Source organism: Pseudorca crassidens, chromosome 12, assembly GCF_039906515.1.
Source record: "Pseudorca crassidens isolate mPseCra1 chromosome 12, mPseCra1.hap1, whole genome shotgun sequence".
Lineage (NCBI taxonomy): Eukaryota > Metazoa > Chordata > Mammalia > Artiodactyla > Delphinidae > Pseudorca > Pseudorca crassidens.
The window spans coordinates 84,942,965-84,960,239 of NC_090307.1; the positions used below are offsets into that span (position 1 = coordinate 84,942,965).

Consider the following 17,275-nt stretch of genomic DNA (forward strand, 5'->3'; position numbering starts at 1 on the left):
AGAATGGACTCCAGGTACGTGGATTTTCATTTAACAGATTTAAAAGGTAGGATAGAACATAATTTTCTATGTAACATTTAAATAATACAGTAACAGATTTACTTATTTTTTGCACTTAACTTCGTATCAAGTGTTTTAATCTATGCCCTGGATTGTGAAGTGCTGTCTTGTGCTCATAGGTTTATATTGACCTAAGACATTAATTGCTGTCCTACTTTTCTTAGATGAGAAACCTCATGGTCTATTCATTACCTATGATGGAAATACTATATTCCTTGGAAGTATCTGGTGTTTCTTCTCTGGTCCAAACAGGAATTAGCTCAGTAAGTTGATGTGTATTTTGAACTAATATATTTTTTTATAATTGAAAAAAAAAAAGAATAACTAAGCTAAGCATGAGTGGAGCCTAGTGGAATACCTGGATAGATCTCAGGTAAACCATATTTATTGTTATCAGAGGTCCTCGAATATATTTACAGGAGGTCAGTCTTCATTTAAAAAGAAGGAAATTAATCAAATAAAACATCAGTCAACTGCACATTCAATTTTCTTGTCTCCACAGGAAATACAGATGATTGTTAATTTGGGGGAGGTTACTCCTTGCTTTTTTGGGGTTTTTTTGGCAGCTTTGGGTCTTCGTTGCTGCGCACAGTCTTTCACTAGTTGCTGCGAGCGGGGGCTACTCTTCGTTGCAGTGCGTGGGATTCTCGTTGCGGTGGCTTCTCTTGTCGCAGAGCACGGGCTCTAGACACATGGGCTTCGGTAGTTGCAGCACTCAGGCTCAGTAGTTGCAGCACACAGGCCCTAGAGCGCGCAGGCTTCAGTAGTTGCAGTGTGGGCTCTAGGGCACACAGGCTTCAGTAGTTGTGGCTCGTGGGCTCTAGAGCACAGGCTCAATAGTTGTGGCGCACGGGCTAAGTTGCTTCGCGGCATGTAGGATCTTTCCAGACTAGGTATCGAACCCCTGTCCCCTGCATTGGCAGGCGGATTTTTTTTTTTTTTTAATTTATTTTCGGCTGCATTGGGTCTTCGTTGCTGCGCGCGGGCTTTCTCCATTTGTGGTGAGCGGGGGCTACTCCTTGCTGCGATGCATGGACTTCTCCTTGCGGTGGCTTCTCTTGTTTAGAGCTCGGGCTCTAGGCGCGTGGGCTTCAGTACTTGTGGCGCACGGGCTCTAGAGCACAGGCTCAGTAGTTGTGGCACACAGGCTTAGTTGCTCCGCAGCATGTGGGATCTTCCCGGACCAGGGCTTAAACCCGTGTCCCCTGCATTCGTAGGTGGATTCTCAACCACTGCACCACCAGGGAAGCCCCTGTTTTATCTCTTTTTATATACACACATTGTATTTTTCCAAACCATTTGGAAATTACTTGCAGACATCATGACCTCTCACTCCTAATTTCAGCAGGTATCTCCTAAGAATGAGGCCCACAAAATTTAACATTAATGCAATACTATTATGAAATATGCCATCCAAATTCAAATTTTACCAATTGTGCCTATTACTTGAGAAATTTTTTTTGTTCCTGACCCCAGGATTCAATCAAACATCACGAACTGAATTTTGTTGTCGTGGTCACATGGTAGTCTACTTTAATCTCTAAAACTTCCCTAGTCTGTTTTTGTCTTTTCGGACATTGACATTTTTTGAGTCCTAGCCGGTTGTGTGGTAGAATGTCCCTCTATTTGGATCTGTGTCTCGTCATGATTAGATTCGTGCTAAGATTTTTGGCAAGCATCCTGCATAAGTGATACTGTGTCCTAACTGCATCACATTAAAGGACTTATGTCCACTTGTCCTGTTATTGGTGCTGTTAAATTTGATCACTTGGTTAAAGCAGTTCTGCCATATTTCTCCATTGTAAAGGTACATTTTCCCCTGTATAATTAGTAAGTAATTTCCGTGGTGTTATTTTGAGACTATGGGAATATCCTTTTCCTCACCAGTTTTTCCCAGTAATTTTAGAATCCATTGATGGATAATTTCTGCCTAAACTAGTTGTTACTCTAGTAACTATAAGGTGAATTAATTCTGTATTTCAATTTTAAACATGTTTTTTGCTATTGTAGGATACCATATACCTTCTGGAAGGAATTTGCAAAAATGATCCAAAGTAAGTCCTGTTTTGTTTATCAGATAAGTTGTTAAATAATAGCAAAGTTAAAATTTACTTACTGATGTTAAATGACAAATGTCAATATTAAAACTTTTCTCAGACTATCTGAAGACTCAGTTTCTGTTTTAGTACTCAGATGTCTTACAGAAGCTTTGCCAGAAAACAGGTAACTACTTGTGTTTTGTTTTGTTTTTTTTATAATTTATTTATCTATTTTTGGCTGCACTGGGTTTTCGTTGCTGTGCGGGCTTTTTCTAGTTGCGGAGAGCGGGGGCTACTCTTCATTGAGGTGCGCGGGCTTCTCACTGCGGTGGCTTCTCTTGTGGAGCACGGGCTGTAGAGCGCAGGCTCAGTAGTTGTGGCACACGGGCTTAGTTGCTCCGTGGCATGTGGGATCTTCCTGGACCAGGGCTCGAACCTGTGTCCCCTGCATTGGCAGGCAGATTCTTGACCACTGCGCCACCAGGGAAGCCCTCTTGTGTTCTTCTAAGCCTTACTCCTTGATGAAAAGCTTGAATTCCCTGATTAATAAAAATTTTACTGAAATTTCTTTCAATTTATCAGATTGAGTCGGTTACTTCACAAACACAGATTTGCTGAAGCCGAGAGCTTTGCCATTCAGTTTGGACTAGATGTTGAGGTAATTATTCATGTATTCATTCATTCATTGAAAGCATTTCTTCATGTGCTAGAGGCTGTGGAAACAAATATGTAAGACATAATGGGAATTTAGTGTGATCAGGCCTATAATTAAGATACGACCAAAGTAAAGTAGGGATTCAAAGGAGATATTGACCCTTAAAGTAGGGTGGGAAGACTTCATGGAGGAGATGATTTTATGTCAGATCTTGAAAATGTTCCAGATAGTCCTGGGAGAGGAAGGGAATTCTAGGTGTTAAGACACATGAAGAAAGTGAGGGAGGCTTATGGTGCTTCCAGGAACTCCTAGTAATTAGATAGGACTAGGTTGTAGGTTATATGTACATAGAAGGGAAAGGAGATGGTGGGAAATGAGAGGGTCAGAGCCTGGAGGGCTTTGTATGTACTGCAAAGAATTTAGATCTTATTCTGCAGGTGATGGGGAGCTACTGAGATTTTTAAGCTGGAGAATGTCTTGATTAGGTTGTCATTTTGTAAACACGGGAAATTGTTTGGAAAAGGGTAAATCTAGAGATACAAAGACCAGTTGAAAAACTGACCCAATGCAGTGAGGTGGAGACACACAGGAGGGAAGGTCTGATGAGAGAGGTGTATAGGAGGTAGAAGCACTGGGGCTCAGCGATCAAACATAGTGGGGGGTACAAATGTCAGGAGCAGACTAGCAGGACTCTGGCTCAGCGTACTGCAAGTAAGTCCCTTACATATAAACGAGTTCCATTCCAAGAGCACATTCATAAATCCAGTTTGTTCAGAAGTCCAACAAAGTTAGCCTAAGTACCCAACTAACACAGTCAGCTACATAGTACTCTACTGTAATAGGTTTATAATACTTTTCACACAAATAATACATAAAAAACAAACACGCACAAGAAATAAAACATTTTTAATCTTACCGTACCGTACCTTGAAAAATACAGCAGTACAGTACAAGAGCTGGTGCTTCTTAGCAGTACTAGGTGCATCACCGTTGCTTTTACGCTTGCTTCTGGACATCCTGGGCTTGAAATAAAGGTACTGTACTACTGTACTCTATACAGTACTGTACAGTAAAGTACACAAAAGCACAACCACTTGTAGAGGATGCACGCATGTGACAATGTACACTAGACACGTGAACTAACTTACGTGATTGGACGTGTGAACGCACGTTCACGTGTTGGAAAGTTCGCAACTTGAAGATTCGTATGTAGGGGACTTACTGTAGTTGGAATGTGATGGCATTACTTAAAATGAGGAATATGTGTGGAAGAACAGGTTAGGGGTAAAATATGAAGGATTCTGCTTTATAAAAATTGCATGTAAGGGATCTTATAAAATGAGGCTGTCTGATAGGAAGTTGGAGAGTGATCTGAGCTGAATCTAGACATAGGTAACACCGGAGGAATGGCTCAGACCACTCAAGGAGAATGTGTGGAGTAAGAAGAGATCTGAGGATGAGCTACAGGGGCACCAGCACACGGGGGATAGAGAAAGAAGGGCTATAAACATATTTGGGAAGAAAACCACACAAATGTATGATTAAAGAAGCCAAGGGAGACTTCCCTGGCAGTCCAGTGGTTAGGACTCCTTGCTTTCACTGCTGAGGGCACGGGTTCAATCCCTGGTTGGGGAACTAAGATCCCACAAGGCGTGAGGTGTGACCAAAAAACAAACAAACAGTTTAGTGGGGAGTGATCAGCAGTTGCAAATACTACCAATAAAATCAGGTATAAAAACTGAAAGTTGTCTGTTGGATTTGGTGATTAGGAATTCATTGATATCCCTTGAAACGTCCTGGGAAGTAATGAAGGATGAAGCCTGATGGTAGTGAAGAACTAACATTTGCTAAGTGGGTGGTGGGTACCCATGTGTTTGTTGTTTTAAAAAGGTAGCATTTTATATTATGTAACAATCTAAATGGGAAAAGAATTTGAAAGAGAATAGGTACCTGTATATGCATAACTGAATCACTTTGCTATACACCTGAAGGTAACACAACATTGTTAATCAACTGTACTCCAATATAAAATAAAAAGTTTAAAGAAAGTAGCATTTTAAAACATGCAAAACAATTTTGTATATTTAGAAATGTATATGAGTAAAGCAGTATATGAATTAATGGGATAACAAGCACCAAAATCAGAATAATGGATACTTCTGGTTCAGGGAAGGAGGATGATTTATTTGGAAGAAGAGAAAGTAATATTAAACTATAATATAAATATTATAAATTATATTTACATTAAATATGTAAATTATTATGTTATTAAATATAAATATATTTATTATAAATTTATATAATATAAAATTATTTATTATAGATATTAATATAAACTATATTATTAAAATTTTTTAAAATTTAGGTGATAAGTACATGAGTATTTGTTATATTATTACCTTTTTGAATATCTGAAAGTTTCATAATAACTAATTTTTAAAAAGAGCAAATGAAGCAATAAAATCAAAACCAGTGAAAGATGTTTTCAGGGAGTGGAGACACAGAACTAGAGAAACTGCTCTTTTGTATCACTTTTAGCTTTCGGAGCCAGAGAGCCCATGTTAAAGTTGGTATTTTGTTTATAAAAAAGGAACCTGAAATTTTGACTTTGTCTAACTCAAGCTGTTTCCAGCTGCTAAAGAACCTTTGATAGACTGGGAATTCCCTGGTGGCACAGTGGTTAAGAATCTGTGTGCCTCAGGGAGATCAGCTCGGTGCTTTGTGACCACTTGGAGGGGTGGGATAAGGGAGGGTGGGAGGGAGACGCAAGAGGGAGGGGATATGGGGATATATGTATATGTATGGCTGATTCACTTTGTTATAAAGCAGAAACTAACACACCATCGTGGAGCAATTATACTCCAATAAAGATGTTTAAAAAATAAATAAATAAAAATAAAATAAAATGGTATGCCTCACTAACCTGAGTTAAACTATATCAATTTAGCAAATCGCTTAGCAAAGAAGTAGTGAGAACCTTGAATAAATTAATTAATTAAATAAAATTTAGAAAAAAGAACCTTTGATAAACTTAGAAAAGTAGACGTGAAACATAATTGTGTGGTATTCTAAAAACCAGCTCCATTCACTTTTTTTAATATATCAGTATTAATTTCCTGTTTTTTTAAAAAAAATTATTTATTTATTTTTATTTTTGGCTGCATTGGGTCTTCGTTGCTGCGCACGGGCTTTCTCTAGTTGCGGTGAGCGGGGGCTACTCTTTGATGCGGTGCGTGGGCTTCTCATTGCGGTGGCTTCTCTTGTTGCGGAGCACGGGCTCTAGGCGCACGGGCTTCAGTAGTTGTGGCACGCGGGCTCAGTAGTTGTGGCTCATGGGCTGTAGAGCGCAGGCTCAGTAGTTGTGGCGCATGGACTTCGTTGCTCTGCGGCATGTGGGATCTTCCCCGGCCAGGGATCAAATCCATGTCCCCTGCATTGGCAAGCGGATTCTTAACCACTGCGCCACCAGGGAAGCCCTCCATTCACTTCTGAACAGCAAAATTTCAGACACATTACTTACCCTCTCTTGAGCTTCAGTTTTCTTGATTGTAAAATAGGCATCTTAGTATTTACCCCATAGGGTTTTGAGGAGGTGCAAATGCTTACTTAGGTTTTTATGAGAGTTAACAGATAATTCACATAAAGCTCTTAGTACACTACGGGTCACATTTAGTGAGGACTCAGTAGAAATGGTTTCCATAACACTTTGTAATCTGGGTTACCTTGCTGTTACCTAAGTGTTACCTTCTTTAATGCTTATTCTTGAACCACATGAATATTCACATTTTTTATTTAGCATACAGTGTAAGATTTCATCCACAGGCATTATTTTGCTTCAAGTTTCTTGATGTTGCATGTTTATATTACAGCTTGTTTACAAAGTAAAATCAAATGATATATTGGAGAAACTAGCTTTGAGTTCTCTGAACACCAGTGAGCAGACTGAATGGCAAAAACTTGTAGATGAAGCTAAGGAAAATCTGCATAAAATCCAGGTATGTTTTCCCTATTGTATACTAGAATATCCAGATCGATGGATTGATCAGTATTACGTTGCCTTACCATGTCTGGCATTTATGAAACAGGACGATGAATTTGTGGTGAATTACTGCTTGGAGGCTCAATGGATAACCTATGAAACAACCCAGGAAATGCTAAATTATGCCAAAACCAGGGTAAGTCTTTCTGACCTTTGTGCATGTTAGTTTGTCTTATGCAAAAGAAGTATTTTGCAAAAAACTGAATGATTTTTCCCATAGGCCTTTTTTAAAGTGCTTTTTTTTTTTGCTCTTCCAAATGATGCCATTTTTGCTATAGGTTGTTCCCCTCACTCACCTGTAAATGAATACCATTGCTAGTTATATTCCTTAAAATCAAGGTGTAACAGATGGGCAAAATGTGAGCTGTTTTCATAAAATGCATTATTTTTAAGATATGTAACTTCTTTATTGTTCATTGTTCATCTCAGAGTTGAGTGCAATTTAATTTTTAAAGATGATTTTTTCCTTTAATTCACAGGAAATCCATCTTCTTTCATGAAAAACCTAGTATAGCTGATATTCTAACCGTGTTTCTTATTCATCTTAGCTTTTGAAGAAAGAAGATAAAGCTGTTCCTATCTATTCTGATGGCTTAAAAGAGGTAATTACATTGGATTTATAGGTCAATTTGGGAGTGAATATACTGTTACAATATATTTTTGAATTCAAGATAGGTCTGTATTTTTTCAAGAGCAAGTTATTTTAATACATTTTTTCCTTATTGCAAAATGGGAATAATAGTAGGACTTATGGGTTATTTTGAGGTCAAATGAAATATTTCCTATAAATCATTTTGCGTAGTGCCTGCTATTTCAAATAATTGTAAACTGATGATAGCTATGATGGTGCCAAAAATATATGTGTGTGCACATGTACATACAGATCTTCCTCAGCTTATGATGGGCTTACATCCTGACCAACCCATTGTTAAGTTGAAAATACCGCAAGTCAAAAATTCACTCAAGGGCTTCCCTGGTGGCGCAGTGGTTGAGAGTCCACCTGCCGATGCAGGGGACACGGGTTCGTGCCCCAGTCCGGGAAGATCCCACATGCCGCGGAGCGGCTGGGCCCGTGAGCCATGGCCACTGAGCCTGCGCTCCGCAACGGGAGAGGCCACAGCAGTGAGAGGCCCGCGTACCGCAAAAAAAAAAAAAAAAAAAAAAATTCACTCAAGGTGGGGTGGTGGTGGTGGGATGAATTGGGAGACTGGGATTGACATGTATACACGAATATGTATAAACTAGATAACTAATAAGAACCTGCTGTATAAAAAATAAATTAAAAAAATAAAATAAAAAAAATAAGCTACAAGGATATATTGCACAACACAGGGAATATAGCCAATATCTTATATAGCCATAATTGGAGTATAACCTCTAAAAATTGCTGAATCACTATATTGTACATCAACTATACATCAATAAAAAATGTTTTAAAAAGAAAAATGCACTTAATACACCTAACCTACTGAACATGATAGCTTGGCCTCACCTACTTTAAATGTGCTCAGAGCACTTATATTAGCCTAGAGTTGGGCAAAGTCATCTGACTCAAAGCCTGTTTTATAATAAACTGTCAAATAGCTCATGTAATGTATTGAATACTGTACTGAAAGTGAAAAAACAAAATGGTTGTAAGTATATCGGTTGTTTGTGATTATGTAGCTGACTGGGAGCTGCGGCTCCTTGCTGCCGCCAGCATCACGAGGGAGAATCATCCTATATATTATTGCTAACCCAGGAAAAGATCAAAATTCTAAGTATGGTTTCTACTGAATGTGTTTTGCCTTTCCACCATCATAAAGTCGAAAAATCTTAAGTTGAACCGTTGCATGTCAGGGACCATCTATATGTTTTTTAACTCTTATCTCAAAGTAAATGTTTAGTATAATCCAGCTAGGTTTTACCATAAGGACATATTTATAAATTAGTGGGAAAACTAATTGATTTCGAAAGGCACCTACAATTAATGTACAAATACCTTCCTCTTCTTTGCAGGTTTATTGCATTGAGTGTGATTGGAAATATTTCCGTTATTTCAAGTTTTTTTGTTTTGTGCTAAGTAAAGGCAGTCATATTTATGGGAATTGACTTGTCATATGGGATAAAATGAGAATATGTACAAGACTTCTGAAACAGAAAGCCTAATTTTTGGTGTTTTTTATTTTAATGTTATTGCACACAACATTCAGACTGTCAAGTTATTTCTTTTTAGGTACTAAGGGCTCATGCAAAGTTGACTACTTTTTATGGAGCATTTGGACCAGAAAAATTCAGGTATGTGCATTCCCCATTTTGAATTCTGGATTATGAATTAGATTTAAGTTTGGAATGTTATAAAAGATATAGCATTGCTTTGAGTGAATTTATGTTTCTGGGGGGTTCAGTGATGGACAATGTTATCTTTCCTGCTAAGCTTTAGGCACTTCCTACATCATCCATTGGAACTGATACATTTGGAAGGCAGATTTAAATAAACATACGTTTTGCCCTAACAATCCACTTCTGGAAATTAATCCTATTAGATATACTAACATGTGCACCAAGAATATTGTTATTGACAAATATGAAATCTAGTTACCTTAAAGCTAAGACAAATTTATTTATCATGATAAACTAACAATGAAGGAAGCTTTATTTTTTCTCCTTATAGCTATTCAGTTATCCTGATACTATCATTAAACATTCTATCTTTTCACTGCTCATTGAAATGTTACCTTAATCACATGTTAAAATTCTCACGTGTATTTAAGTTTCTGCAATATAATTGTATTCGCTTGATCTCATCTCTCTATTCATTCACCAGTATCAAATAGTTTTAATTAATGTAGCTTTAAAGTGTCCTATTAACTGGTAGACTAGTTCTACTATACTTTTCTTATTTTTCAGAATTTGGGCAGCTACTCTTTTCTGTATGACACTTGGAGTCAGAATCAGCTTATCCAGTTTTTAAAAAATCTTATTTATATTGGATTTTTTATTATTTATTTTTATTGGGAATGTGCTGAACCTAAAATCAGTTTGGGGAGAATCAGTATCTTTACAATATCAAGTCTTCATATCACTATTTAAGGGCAGTATGTGTCTTCCTACTCATTCTATCCTTTTTTTTATATTCCTGAGTGGTATCTACTCAGTTGTCTTCATATAGATTTTTTACATTTTTTTGTTAATTTTGTCTTTCTTGCTACTTTTATAAATGGGACTTTTCTCCATTGTATTTTCAAAAGGATATAGAAGCTATTGATTTTTTAAAATTACTTTTAAACCAGCTACCTTATTGAATTCCTTTTTCACTTGTAGTAATATTTCAATTGGTCTTGTTTTTTCCAAGTATATAATTATATATGCAAATAATTATAATTTTGCTTCATTTTTTTCCTCATTTTTTTTTCCTTGCCTAATTTCATTGACTGGTACTTGTAGAACGTTTTTGTTTTGTTTTTTTTTGATGTAGACCTTTTTTTTTTAAGTCTTTATTGAATTTGTTACAATATTGCTTCTGTTTTATGTTTTGGTTTTTTGCCCATGAGGCATGTGGGATCTTAGCTCCCAGACCAGGGATCGAACCCACACCCCATGCATTGGAAGGTGAAGTCTTAACCACTGGACCGCCAGGGAAGTCCCATGTAGAACATTATTAAATAATGGTGGTAAATAGACATCTTTCTCTTGTTCCTGATATTAGTGAAAATGCTTATTTTATCATTTAAGCATGATACAGGCTTATAGGGTTTTGTCTTTTTATCATTTTAAGGAAGTATTCATCATCTATTTCTGAGCTTTAACTAGGACTGGGTAGTCACTATAGCTTTGTTGGTTATAGCAAAAGACTGGAAGTAACCCTAATGTTCAACTGTGGGTGTCTAGTTAAATTATAGTAAATCCATGCCATGGAATAATATGTAGTCCTTAAAAAGAATAATATCTATATGTGCTCATTGGTACAAGCTGCCAAGATAATATAAAATGAATTTTTTTAAGTACAAATAGTATACATAAAAAATTCTCATTCATTTTAAAGTTAAAAATGGTTGCTTGTATATGTAATGATTATCTCAGGAAGGACCTACAAGGAGAGCTATAACTTCTGGGGAAGATACAGGAGTTCTATAGGTCTGGAATAAGAAGGAAACTTACTTTTCACTGTATAATCTTTTGATTCTTTTTTTAACTCTGAGGAAAAAAAACCTAATTAAAATGCATAATGATATCTACTTGTAACATATAACCTTAATATATATTTTTTGAGTACTAACTTCTTTCCTCTCTTTGCCTTTGCAGGGGTAGTTCTTGGATTGAATTTCTGAATAATGAAGATGACCTTAAGGATATTTTTTTACAGCTAAGAGAAGGAAACCTTGTTTGTGCACAGTACCTTTGGCTGAGACATCGGGTAATTTGTTTTGCATTTTTTTCTTAATGGCTTTATAGCTCCTGTGAGAGGTGATTGAATCAGTGTTGGAAACTAATAGGGTGGCAGGAGTGACTGGGCAATGGTGTGTTTTCAGACGGTTTGATAAAATATGACCTGTCCCAGAGAAAACTATCCTCTGATGATATTAACTTAGAGGAAATATTATACATAAAATACAAACTTATGTTATCTCATCATTCAGAGTCTAGTTAGCTCCTAAACTTAGGTCAAGAGGTAACATTTTATTAAGTGGTTTATTGATGGGCTTTCTTAGGTAGGAATGGTGGAGAGGGTGGTCCTGTTGCAGCTCAGATTGTGGAAAAGGATTGCCATTATAATTGCTGCTCCGGATCTCCTTAATGTTGATATAGAATGTTAGGTCCAAAGCTCAGTATCTGGGTGTGATGCTATTAAAGACACATGCTTGTTAGGGTTTGTACTGTCACCTCCAGTTAAGTTTTCCTTAGAATGCCATCTCTGCCTGTTCCTCTGCCTCTAATTTATTAGCTAGTACTCACTGCCATGAGGTTTCACGGAATTTGTGGCTACCAACTTGAATCATTTGCACAGAGTAAATCACCTTTAAGGGTCGTTACATCAGTAAAAATTTTTTTTAATAAATTTATTTTATTTTTATTTATTTATTATTTTTGGCTATGTTGGGTCTTCGTCACTGCACACAGGCTTTCTCTAGTTGCGGCGAGCCGGGGCTACTCTTCGTCGCGGTGCACGGGCTTCTCTTGTTGCAGAGCACGGGCTCTGGAGCGCACGGGCTTCAGTAGATGTGGTGCGTAGGCTCAGTGGTTCGTGGGCTCTAGAGTGCAGGCTCAGTAGTTGTGGCACACGGGCTTAGTTGCTCCAAGGCATGTGGGATCTTCCCGGACCAGGGCTCGAACCCCTGTCTCCTGCATTGGCAGGCGGATTCTTAACCACTGCACCACCAGGGAAACACAGTAAAATATTTCTTGAAGTGACTTTCTAATAGGTCTTTACCTCTTGGGAGGCTATCGGTTTAAATTTGTTGGATAAATCTTCGTTTCTCACTCTGTACGATTTAGGCAAACTTTGAAAGCAGATTTGATGTGAAAATGCTTGAGAACTTGCTCAACTCAGTTTCTACACCAGTCTCTTTGCAAAAGCTTTGTCCATGGCTTAAAAATGATGTGATCCCATTTGTGAGAAGGACTGTACCTGAAGGACAGGTAAGTTGCCTTCAGTGTTTTCACTCTTGATGATTCTATTTTTTACATTATATCGTTGAAGATTAAGTCGTGCTAACACCAGTTAGTTCATTTTAGTGTCTCTTGAAAGACTACGATGGAGGTTTTAAATAATTTCAGTGATTATTTATTCATATCAATACTTTTTATGATATATCTATTTCAGAAAGTTCTTGCAAAATGGTTGGAACAAGCAGCCAGGAACCTTGAACTAACTGATAAGGTAATACCAGTATAATTAGCACTGAAAAGGCATTTCCAGTACTCCCCATGGCATAAAACATTATTTTTAATGGTCTCTAATATTTTTTTAAAGGCAAACTGGCCAGAAAATGGGCTTCAACTGGCAGAGGTATTTTTTACAGCAGAAAAACCAGATGAGTTAGGATTGGCGTCCTCTTGGCATTGGAGTTCCTTGGTATGATATGAAAAACAAATTTTTAGTAATAAAACATTTAATTTATATTGAAGGGTTTGTATGTGTATTTAGACACATATTCACTTCTTAAATATTCTTTTTGTATGTTCTTCTGTTGTGTACTTTTAAAATCCACAAAAAGGAAAATTAGGTTTTTTTCTTCCTTACGTTTCTGTTACAACTTGAACCTGTCTTAATGCACTGTTTTTCTCTATTGAGCCAACCAAAAGGGAAACAATATATAAACATACTCCTAAGTAGTCTAATTGGGATTTTATGCATTAGTAACATTTCACAGTCCTTTAAAAGGGCAAAACTTAATAACATATTAAGATTAGTTTTCAAAGGCTGTATCAATCAGGTTTACTTCTTTTATTTAAAGTAGTAAACTACTTCTAGTTTTGATTGCATTTCTTTGGCATTCCAATAGTCATAATGGCTTAAGTACCAAAGAATTTTTTAAAAGATCAAATTGAAAAAAATCTGGGACTTTCTGACTGAATGAATAAAATAGCAATGCTAGAAAGAGAACTGAGATCAGGAATATTGATGTTACATATGATGTTAATTTGAGGTTAATGAACTGAATTTATTATTTGGCTTCTAAATTTCTTAAGTTCATTTATTTTTCCCTTCATATTTCTAAAAACAGAAAGCATTCATTATATTGAAAAAAATGCATTCTTATATTTTGAAAAAGTTTGTTGGGGTACCATAATTTAGTTTATAAACTAACATGTTGAGACATCTCAGTATAACCTCAACTCTGAAGTTTAAAGTACTTAAGGACTGGAAGGTATGACCTTTTGTAACATCATACATACATTATGAAATTACATTTATTCCTTAAGTTTCTGGAGCCCAAAAATAAATAATAAATTTCCTCCTACTTTCTGATATAGCAGATTCTTGTTATTAATTATACTTACTGATTATGTGCTGTTAAGAATAAGATGGGGGGCTTCCCTGGTGGCGCAGTGGTTGAGAGTCTGCCTGCCGATGCAGGGGACACGGGTTCATGCCCCGGTCTGGGAAGATCCCACATGCCGCGGAGCGGCTAGGCCCGTGCGCCATGGCCGCTGAGCCTGCGCGTCCAGAGCCTGTGCTCCGCAACGGGAGAGGCCACAACAGTGAGAGGCCCGCGTACCGCAAAAAAAAAAAAAAAAAAAAAAAAAAGAATAAGATGGGAATTTTTTCTGTAAGTTTCAAGCAGTATATTGATGTTATATAATCAATACATGTTATAATGTACAATGTATATTGATCATTTTATATGTTTTTCCACAGAAGAGCTTTTCCTCTTGCTATAAAACACTACTTTGTCTTTTCCCTAATTGCCTTTTATCAATTGAAAATTCTGTTCCTTGTATAACTTTAGGAAATGTCATCACTTTGTATCTGGTCATGATCTATATGGATGGAACACTGAGGATTATCTAAATGATGTTTGTGTACCTAAGTATATTGGGGTTCTGAAAAAATATTACACTAATATTAATTTGTACTAGTTAATTTTGCTTAAACGTCTACAAAACTTAAAGGCATAAGTTGCAGTTTCCTCTTATTTGTATTTCCCTCTCACACTTTTATTTCATATCCTTAACAACTTCAACACTTTTGTTTTATAAGGATCATCAAAACACGGAGGAAGTTTGTCAGTTAAGGACTTTGGTAAATAACCTACGAGAGTTAATCACACTGCATAGGAAATACAACTGCAAATTGGCCCTCTCTGATTTTGAGAAGGTAGACGTCTAGATTTATCAGAATTATTACTATTTTATCATAGCCAGCACAGCTAGAGTTTGCATTTATGCCGTCTTTATTTCAACATCCAGGAGGATACAACCACCATTGTATTCCGAATGTTTGATAAAGTACTGGCCCCCGAGCTTATCCCTTCCATCTTCGAGAAGTTTATAAGAGTTTACGTGAGGGAACATGACTTACAGGAGGAGGAACTTCTCCTTCTGTACATAGAGGTAACTTCTTCTTTAGCTCTAATCTTTTTTTCTGGATCTGTGCAGTGCATCATTGTATTAAATGTTTAACTCTTTACGGAATGTCATGCTTTACCATCAGGATTGACGCAGCATATTGTATTGGTTAAGAATGTGGGTTAACTCTGCTACTAACTGACTGGTCGCCTTGAGCACAGTGAGATAATGTTAGGACTTTCTCCAAATGGTTGTTGTGAAATAATAAGAGCGTGAACAAAGTTTTCTGTACCATGTAAATAAAACTGAAGGCCAAGGTTTTGGTAATTTTGCACTTGTTGACCATTGTTCAGCATTCATGGCTAAGTAGAAGTTTTTGGTTTTTTATGCATCCATAAAAGCTATTTATCTATGTTTATATATGTGTGTGGGGATGTTTTAGTGAGAGTCTTAAATTTAAAAAAATGTTTATCCCATTTTAGGATTTATTGAAGAGATGTAGCTCAAAGTTCACCTCACTCTTTGATACAGCATGGGAAGCAAAAGCTATAGCAGTAATAGGATGTTTATCTGACACAGATGTAAGTAAATAGTGATCATATAGATTTTCCTTTTGAGCATTGCATCCTTTCTTGAAACTTTTCTTCTGGTCACAAAAGCAATATATATTTGTTAGGGAGAATTTGTGTAATAGGAAAAAGAATAAAAAGGAAATAAAAACCACTCAATCCTTTTTTCTTGTGAAAATAAAAAGTCTTCTCATTCCCACCCCCAGAAAAACCCACATGGACAGTTGGATGCATATATTTTCAGGCATTTCTATGGTCTTACAAACATAGAGACATTTTAAAATATGTTTATCATATGCCTTTATTTTGACTTCACACTGTTATTAGTCACCATTATAAAATGTGAGTAAAACCATGGAGAATATTTTTAAACACAGAGTCTATAGAAAGTTAATAGAGCTATATGATTTAACTTTCAGCAGAGAAAATACTCTTCTGAATTTTTCTAAATAATAAAATTGCCCTTTATGTGTGAATATTGGAAGACATATGCTTTTGCAGTCAGAAGATGAAATGTTCTCAAGCTTCTATCCAATAGATGCAAGAGCCCTGCTGTAGATCAGGCTGTGTCATTAATTTGCATGAAAAGTAAATCCGAGGGCTCTTCACTGTCAGTGTGTGTGTCTTTATAGCTCATATTTGATGCTGTGCTCAAGATAATGTATGCAGCAGTGGTGCCCTGGAGTGCAGCTGTGGAGCAGCTGGTGAAACAGCACTTGGAGATGGACCATCCCAAGTAAGATTACAGTGTACCAAACAGCTTTTTTGCTGTTAGATAGACTTCATGTTTTGAGTTGAAATTCATATATGTTTTTCTATCCTTTACTGTGTCCCTTAGTATTTCATAAAAAAAGACAGTCTATGTTAATATCAATAAATTTACTTTTAGAGTCAAGTTATTACAGGAAAGTTACAAACTAATGGAGATGAAGAAACTTTTACGAGGCTATGGAATAAGGGAGGTGAATCTCTTAAGCAAGGAAATAATGGTAAGTACAATAATTGAATCTTTTAACACCTTTGCTCCACTTCCAGAGCAACATGGGAAATTTAACCAGATTTTATATTCTTTAAGATTAATAGAGCTAGGTTCTTCACCGCTTCCCTTTTGTTAGATAGAATGTTAAGAGAGTGTTTGATTGGTTGTTAGAGTAGTAAAGACAACAGACAGTAAATTAAGAAGCTGAAGGAATATATTATACCATCATGTTGTACGCCTTAAATATATGTAATTTTTATTTGTCAGTTAAACCTCAGTAAAGCTAAGGGGAAAAAAAGAAGGGTGAAAGGACTGTCATTAAATTCAGAATGCAAATCATGTTTTAATTTTTCATACAGTTTAGAGTTTGCTGCATTGTTTTAATTATATGAACAAATGATTTCTGGGCTCTCTGTGAGATTTCATAACAAAGAAATGTGTATTGTCTCTTATTTCAGAGGGTGGTAAGATACATTCTCAAACAAGATGTCCCATCTTCTTTAGAAGATGCTTTAAAGGTGGCCGAAGCATATATGTTGCCTAAAGACGAAATCTACAGTCTAAGGATTATTGACCTGGTTGATAGAGAAAAGGTGTGGAAGTTTTATATCGTACTTTTATATGGTTGGTTTGTTTTGAGTTTTTAAAGATTTAACTATCAAATTATCCAAACAGACAAGCACAAAATAAAGTTATACCAACATTAGACGTTAGATTGGCCTATATGTATAGTTTTGTTTTAAGTGTTTTGTGAATACCTAATGAGCTTTCTTAGTCTTTGGTAGTTAACAAAACTCAGACTCATGTTTTACATATGTGTAGGACCCTTTGTTTCCAGAATAGGAGGTGGGTTTTATTTTTGTGTTTTTAAGTGTCTTTATTTTTATATAATTCTAAAACTACAGGCGTACCTAAGAATTACAAAATACAAAGGGGAGTGTT

The 17,275-nt window shown here is 36.4% G+C and overlaps 1 protein-coding gene across 1 annotated transcript in view; it reads left to right on the top strand.

Moving 5' to 3' along the window:
- The window catches only part of KNTC1 (kinetochore associated 1), a 71,354-nt gene that overhangs the window by 14,717 nt on the left and 39,362 nt on the right, over positions 1 to 17,275 (top strand). Inside the window, exons 13-30 of the mRNA XM_067701013.1 lie at positions 225 to 323; positions 2,071 to 2,114; positions 2,218 to 2,283; positions 2,682 to 2,757; positions 6,624 to 6,749; positions 6,840 to 6,929; positions 7,342 to 7,395; positions 9,009 to 9,070; positions 11,078 to 11,189; positions 12,269 to 12,412; positions 12,597 to 12,653; positions 12,747 to 12,848; positions 14,478 to 14,594; positions 14,687 to 14,830; positions 15,268 to 15,366; positions 15,987 to 16,090; positions 16,244 to 16,343; positions 16,792 to 16,926. Coding sequence (XP_067557114.1) covers positions 225 to 323; positions 2,071 to 2,114; positions 2,218 to 2,283; positions 2,682 to 2,757; positions 6,624 to 6,749; positions 6,840 to 6,929; positions 7,342 to 7,395; positions 9,009 to 9,070; positions 11,078 to 11,189; positions 12,269 to 12,412; positions 12,597 to 12,653; positions 12,747 to 12,848; positions 14,478 to 14,594; positions 14,687 to 14,830; positions 15,268 to 15,366; positions 15,987 to 16,090; positions 16,244 to 16,343; positions 16,792 to 16,926 — 1,731 coding nt within the window. The remainder of the gene's footprint in view (positions 1 to 224; positions 324 to 2,070; positions 2,115 to 2,217; positions 2,284 to 2,681; positions 2,758 to 6,623; positions 6,750 to 6,839; positions 6,930 to 7,341; positions 7,396 to 9,008; positions 9,071 to 11,077; positions 11,190 to 12,268; positions 12,413 to 12,596; positions 12,654 to 12,746; positions 12,849 to 14,477; positions 14,595 to 14,686; positions 14,831 to 15,267; positions 15,367 to 15,986; positions 16,091 to 16,243; positions 16,344 to 16,791; positions 16,927 to 17,275) is intronic.